This window comes from Mya arenaria, chromosome 5, assembly GCF_026914265.1.
Source record: "Mya arenaria isolate MELC-2E11 chromosome 5, ASM2691426v1".
Lineage (NCBI taxonomy): Eukaryota > Metazoa > Mollusca > Bivalvia > Myida > Myidae > Mya > Mya arenaria.
The window spans coordinates 73298854-73306232 of record NC_069126.1 but is presented as its reverse complement, the minus strand read 5'-3'; the positions used below and the strand labels follow the sequence as shown (position 1 = coordinate 73306232).

The following is a 7379-nucleotide window of genomic DNA, read 5'->3' as shown; positions in this document are numbered from 1 at the left end:
TTGCGTTTTATCTTTATTAAGGATTGTTGGGATAAGAGTGAGGTTTGTGCACATAAATTGGTTTAAACCCACAGTAAATTTACATTTTAACTGACCGTTCCAAGGCGGTACCTAACAATTCTTGATAAACGTACCTATTTTTTATATATAGTATGTATGCACTGTGCTGTTTGTGGAGATTTGTGCTGTTCTTCTATGTTTCTTGTCTGTGATTTTGTGTTCTATGTATTTGGCGTTTGCCCAGTGCCACTAAACTGGGTTTATGTTTAAACTTTTTGCTACTGAGCTTGTTTCTGTTGCTTTTTGCCTAAATATTAAAATCCAAATAATACTTTATAAGCTATTTAACTTGATGTTAGATGTACAAAGTGGTATTCTGCGTTAATATTACAATACTTTCATTTAATGTTTGTTCCAATGTTCAGAAATTGTATGGTAAAACTGTATTTGACTCCTGTTTTTCCCGCTTTTTCAATTGGTGGAGAAGCCTCATATGAGTGTACTGCGATATAAATATAAATAAATCGATGGAGAGCAACTCTAACCGCATATAATATATTTTTATACAAGCCGAAGACACCATTACGTATCTTGTCTCGGTATATATAATTGTGCTGGTCTATAAAACAGGAGCTACATCGCAACGTCATCCAATTACCATAATTAAATAGTACTCAGCAGGAGAATATAACCTTAATATGTTTATGAATTGTGTTTCATCTGTTTGCAGCATCTCCACAATTTTTCATGGAGGAAACAACTTTTTCCGGAGAAACGTCAGCAAACATCACCATAGAGGTTCCATTTGTTAGTTTTCCTGAATACACATCACACAGCGTAATAAGACACGATGGACAACTGGTATTGATGAATGAAAAATACACTGTATATTTGAGGAACGAGTCTGTGGATGCTGTGTTTTATGGACAGCAAGTCAATCTATCTGGAAACGTTCTACAAGTTACTATCAGCGCCTTGGAAGAGAAGGATTTTGGGATATACAAGATACAAATAACCAATGATATCAATACGGCAAATTTAAGCATTGATATAAAGGCACAAAGTATGATTAATATACGTTTTAAAGGGGCACAATTAAATTTTATGCATACCAAAAATATTTTTCATTTAGTGCATTATTATGTTTTACTCAATTGTCATGAACAAAAGTAAAACGAACAAGCAATAAAAATGAACAATAGTTCGGTTCATTTTTAACTTACGTAGCCTTTTATTAAAAAAACAAGTATAAAGGATTTTTTTCTTACATCTTTACACAAATCATTTCTGTTTCATTATAATCATCACACTCAAACATAAAAATGCATTTTCTTTTAAAGATTTTGCATCAAATTAAAGTGTGCCCATTCTAAACGTGTAACATTTGTATGGTATTAATAACAATATCCTTATTTAAAAATAATTGCAATTTAATATTTTATTGAGTTGTTTAACTATTAAGTAATGAATATTTCAAATAAAGTGTTTAAAATACACAGGCTGGTGAGTTTTCAGAACAATTCAACATAAATTTTAGCATATATATATATTAAATATGTGTAATATTAATACTGTCGTAAGTAACAAAGAGTTTATTAAACCGTACACATGATGTCTGATCTGGAACTTAAACATTCAGGCAAGCCGTCTCCACCAACAGACCTGGATTGGACTACTTCGGACAAGACTGTACACTTTGAATGGGAAAAGGGGTTCAACGGGGGATATGAACAAACATTTGTTTTAAATACGTCTCTCAGTTCAGATGGTTCATGGATGTATATTACAACCATCAAGGAATCTGAATCAAAATATATAGAGGACGATGGAAAGTTTCACGTCAGTTTAACGAACCTAGAGCCAGGGGTTTACAGCGCCAGAATCGTGTCTTTTAACCATATTGGAGCTACTGATCCTGTCGAGTTCAAACAGAGTTTTGAAATAATGGAATATAGCAAAGGTATTGCATTATTAAGAGCATCAAATGTCCTTCCTTGTCAATACTTTTTTCGTGTATGCTATTATCAAATAATGTCATGGTATGCAATTTATGTTTGTTAAGTATGTGGTTATAATGTGAGAAATTATCTTTTTCTTATGAGCGTTTTGAAAATGTACAACGAATGTTCTTCTCAATTAAAATGACACCAGAATATGTATATCTGAATATACGTATGTTATTCATTCCTCGACGATTTTATTGTAGTGTTGTAGAATCTAAGTTATTCGTTTGTCTATGGTACAACCGTTCAGCTTTGTAAGATTACGAAAAAGATAATATAAAATCATTAACATATTTACCAATTTGTGTAAACGAGTGTATACTTGTATGCGTACATTGACTACTGCATTGGTTCTCGTTGTATTTAGAATCCTCAGCTCGACAGCTCAGCGTTACTCCAGTTATTGGAGGATCAATTGGAGGAACACTACTTCTTGTATTTGTCATCGTTGGTTTTATTAAACTAAAGTACGCCTGCTCAATTAAGCGTGCTGGACGGGAAGGTAACATTATATTAAAAAATTAGGGAATGCAAATATAATACAAAACAAATGATATCAAATCACCATAGCAGGAGTTTTACATGAAAAATGCGTTTGAAATTGGAAGAACACTACACTAATTGTACTGTTTTGCTTAAAACAAAATGTCATACCAAATTGTATTACAATTGTACTAATTGTTACACACTGAGAGGTTGACATGAGGGAAAGATAGGTATATGTGTACCAGCAGTCTATGCGTAGTACCCAATACACGAGGACATGTAATCTGAACATTGCTACAAGACCGAATAATGTACCTCTCTAACACCCCACTTGTAAATTGAGTAAGAAGTAGAGTACCAAAGGTCAACTGCCAATCAGTCGGCAGATTATCTGGTCGAATTCGCGTGTGCTTTCTTCACTCCGAATTCTGAAGTACAATATGTTTACTGCCATGATTGGTACATTTTGCCCCTCTAAAGTATTGTTGATATCCCAACAAGCAGAAAGTATTATGAAACTGCTTAATACACTTTCAGCTTTCATGGTGCCTACAATTCCTTTTCTATGATTGCCTTATGTAATACAATGGCATATAATCTCGTTAGTCATGATAATTTGAACCGCAAATGATATTCGAAAACCCAACATGTCCGAAATTAATTACAGTAATTTGACGCAACAGTTACTTTAATCAACCAAGTTTTAGGTTCAGTTTCGGGATAGTAGGTAACATCTGCATAAACACAATTTAGGCAGTTTGACAAAGATGTTTTATCCAAGAACACGTTTTTTTTTCCGATCTGTTATTGTTGATAATCACAAGTTATCGACTTCCGTTTCCGACCAAGATGATAATTTGCCGGTTCATTTGAAGATTATTTTCTTCTTTAGAACATATCTTATATGTTTTTTTCAAACGGTCATTAATAATAAAACGTCTAGAATATTTAATAATGTTTAACATTTATTTTGTAATCTTTACAAGATAAACTACGGAAAAAGTCAGTCTCGGCAAAACTGTGGGCGCATTTTTTTAAGGTATTTGTTTGTTGTCGCCTAATTAGGTTTACTTCGGAGGCTAAATGATACTTAAGTATACGGACGGATAGACATATCGATTAATTGCCAGCATATGACGCTCGACCATATCTAATCTTTTTTGTCAAGTTGCATGTAGGATGATATATATGTATATTAACCTGTTTCAGATCTGTACCAAAATACACATTCCGAACCGAAAACAGTTTCGTAAGTAGGCAGTTATTTTTGAAATCTCGACTACTGGGCTTGTCTCTGTAGTTTTCATTGTACATGGAATATTATGTAACAACGCAAACCAGATGTTATACATTATGTGTTCACCTTATTAACGAGCGTACGATTATATATTGTAACATAAAGAAATTCAATTGAATACTAAGCGAGTATAAGACTGAAATCATACTTAAGTTTGAATATGATAATTCAAATAAAGGTAGTGTAACATTTCACTTTGTCGCAATACAATTACGAACACGCGAGTAATGGGCTCGTGTGTACGAGTCACTCATCATAACATGGCTAAGTATCGCAACATGAAAACTTTCATTTTTTCGATATTACCGGTACTAAACAATGCCGTATCGAAAAGAAATATACAGATGTAGATTCCTGCGAATATTACAGAAAAGGAGTTGACAATCCCCAATATATCCCCGCAGCCCAGACGTACGAGGAACTGCCCATGACGACGGACATAGGGGCTTACACTGATCTTAGTGAGTATTGACCTTAATCTGATATTATTACAATACACATATTTCGGTTGCTGACTTAAATAGTTGTAGTTTCTATATCGTACGTGTAAGAGCCAGAGCCAACTGATATTTTTTATCTAAACTTGAATGACTAGGCAACAAGAGTTATTACGATAAGTTATTTTGTATCAGCCGCCTGTTTTGCAATTGTTTATCATCGTTCTGTATATGAGTATTTATTCATTTCAGAAAATGTCAACGATGGGTATGTTTAATAATGAAACTAAGTCATAGTTCATAAAGCCGTTCTGACGTAACATCGATGATATATGTGTAGTGAATGTTAGATATTGTTAAAGTAACTTCCATTGACCATCTCTATCTAATCTAAGCTTTAATGTGTCTTTTGGTTATTATATATTGATGCATTTTAGATATCATTGATTAAAATTAGATGGGTAACAAGCCATCAAACTACATATCACCGTTACGTCTTGAGAAGGCATTTCCCTAAAGCATTGACATTGCGAGCGCTCTAATTCGTGGTGAAATTTCGCAGGGCTTTATTAAAAAAAATCAATTACGAAAGAATTGCATTAATTCACACTATTGAAACTGTATATGTGTAGACCAGATGATGTGATAATAGTTTTAGAGAGACAATTCATGCAGGCCCAACCTACCTTCATGTTTTACCTGTTGACTGCATCTTTCAAAAATACTCTCGCACCTAAAATCTAGTCGCACCTAGGGATACATGTTTTATGGTTAAGGTTCCGGGAACTGGATGCGACAAAAAAGGGTAAACAGACCAGTTTGTAAACTCGAAGAAGGAGACTACGCACCTAGAAATCCACCTGACGTTTATTCGGGTGCTTGCTCCTTGTCATGTGTTATTTTTAACTAGAGATATGATCAACCATCTACCATTTATATATGTAAATGCAATATATTATATATTTAATGATGTCTTTGGTGAGGAGATTTGTGTGCACACGATTTCCCTCATTTCCCCTGTTGGAAGTTGTTTTAGAATATTAGAGTACGCTTTTAAAATAATGTCCAAGTGTACGAAGGTTTTATATCATTACAATGATTCGCTGAGATAGTTGACAATGATCAGTGGCAAGGATTTGCGTTCTTTAGACTTGAACGTGCTTTTCATATGGATTAACGCTGTGATTCAGAAAACGTTGTAGCGAGACATGAACTAGAAGTTATGGTGCTTATTAGTGCTTAAACGATAACCTAAATGACACTAACGACCGAACATCATCCGAACATTACCCCTTAGTGAAAATGGAACGTTATGTGCACAGAGTTATCAACATTTTGTATTTTGGAAATGCATTTAGATATTAGCACCAAACTGAGCAATCGAACTAGAACGGAGGTATCTGTGGTATCTTAAATCATACACTGTCCTTTCGAGTTAGGACATTAACATTAACTAAGTTGCTAACGGAGTGGTTTTATTTGTGTTGAATTTGAACGTAAGCCAGTAATTGAATCGTTTGGAAATTTGAGTCTCCTATCAAACTATCGGGTCGTTTCCGTGGTCTATATATGGTATTTAATATTAATCTAAATTGGATCTAAGAACAATGCAGCTAATCAGATCGCGTAATATAAAATAACGGGCCTTTACTGCCAATGAAGTAACGTAAGATTGACTTAAATTACACATTGCATACCACCCCGGGTTGTCCGTGTTGACGAGCCATCTTTTAGGATCGTTTGCTGAAATGTTAGGAAGCATATTGTCAGGAAGCATTGATTAAATTGAGTTTTCCCATAACTATTTTACATTAAAAACTTTCCAGTTGTGTATTGAATTATTATAATTATTATGATTTGGATCACCTGATTGACTTAATAAGGAATAGGAAAATTTGCTATAAGGGTATGTCTAAATGAGTTTTATAACACAATATCCCTTATTTTTCTCAAATTCGAACACCCATGACCTATATGGATAACTTTGTTGATGATTATGTCATGTTTATGTCTCCTTCAGGTCAGATAATCCGAATGTATACGCGCTGTTGGATGAATCAAGATTAAACCCCATTTCGAATGAGGATACTGTCGAAAAAGGTACAAGCACTGTTTACACAATTGCAAAAGTATTTTTTGTCTACATAATTCAATTGAACAGTAAATTATTGTAACATTGGTTGCACAAATGGGTCATGTAGGGTATGACGCGTCGTTTTAAAGTTAACGAATTAGCGCATCTTTGATATTAAATATTAAGCAGCGGTTTGGGAAAAAGATTGTATATAACATATATTCACACATCACTGTAAATAAGCGTACATGGTTTGATAGCATTATGTTTTATTTCAAAACTTTAAATACATCATTTGTTTGTTACACTCGGTTTCTAATAGGAATAAACGCATTGGGTTATTGTGGGTTTTTTTGTTTTCAGAAGATCCCATTTACATCAACTTAGTGTTGAAAAACCCAGAGCAGCTGCAAAAGACGCCGTTTAACTCAACACCGTGTTGAAGAAGCCAGTGCACATTTAACACTGACGTTGGCGTTATTGTTATTCTTAAACTATATTATGATGCGAGTGAACCCTTTTTTAAGATTAAGACAATATCAGAGTGAGAAATCAGGAACAATAATTATTCAGTAATTGTATGGCATAATTCATGTTAACAAAACATCATTCACAATTTCTTCTACATAAATAATAATTCAACAATCATATGTAAACATTACATGCTCCTGGTGTGCTTTTGTGTGTTTTCTTTATAAAATGTATTCCTTTTATTCATTTTTCCTTATTTTAAAATTATTGTAGTATTTATTTTACGCTTGTTAAGAAAATGCACAACTTAACTTTAAAAAATCGCATTCCGTATCGAATTGAAATACTGAAAAGTAAATCGTAGAGTATAAAGCAACCAAATGTGATATATACTAAGGACGGATATAAAACTCGTCTTGGTTCAAAGTATTGTCGATTATACACTCGTTTCACCTAGGTTGTAATTAGGTCGTTTGCACCATTTCAAAGAAGCTTTAGAAGCGCTTCATAAGGCAAGGATTTAACGTGCGTATACATGCTGCAAAATGTCTGAGTGCGAAATAGAACATTTTTGCATTCATACATTCCTAGTATTTTCGATAAAAGCAGTC

At 33.7% G+C, this 7379-nt stretch overlaps 1 protein-coding gene across 1 annotated transcript; it reads left to right on the top strand.

The window, feature by feature from the left end:
• The first annotated feature begins 736 nt into the window (after positions 1–736).
• LOC128234237 (uncharacterized) lies at positions 737–6977 on the top strand. The gene is made up of 8 exons (XM_052948346.1): positions 737–1063; positions 1640–1960; positions 2371–2505; positions 3699–3738; positions 4156–4247; positions 4476–4491; positions 6244–6323; positions 6661–6977. Exons 1-8 carry the CDS (start codon positions 748–750, stop codon positions 6738–6740), a joined length of 1080 nt encoding a protein of 359 aa, XP_052804306.1. The 5' UTR covers positions 737–747; the 3' UTR covers positions 6741–6977.
• Positions 6978–7379: the final 402 nt, after the last annotated feature.

Coding starts and splice junctions, on each gene's coding strand:
- LOC128234237 (XM_052948346.1), top strand. CDS start 748: ATGGAGGAAACAACTTTTTCCGGAGAAACGTCAGCAAACATCACCATA. Junction 1,064..1,639: donor CATTGATATAAAGGCACAAA/GTATGATTAATA, acceptor TTAAACATTCAG/GCAAGCCGTCTCCACCAACA. Junction 2,506..3,698: donor TAAGCGTGCTGGACGGGAAG/GTAACATTATAT, acceptor AACCTGTTTCAG/ATCTGTACCAAAATACACAT.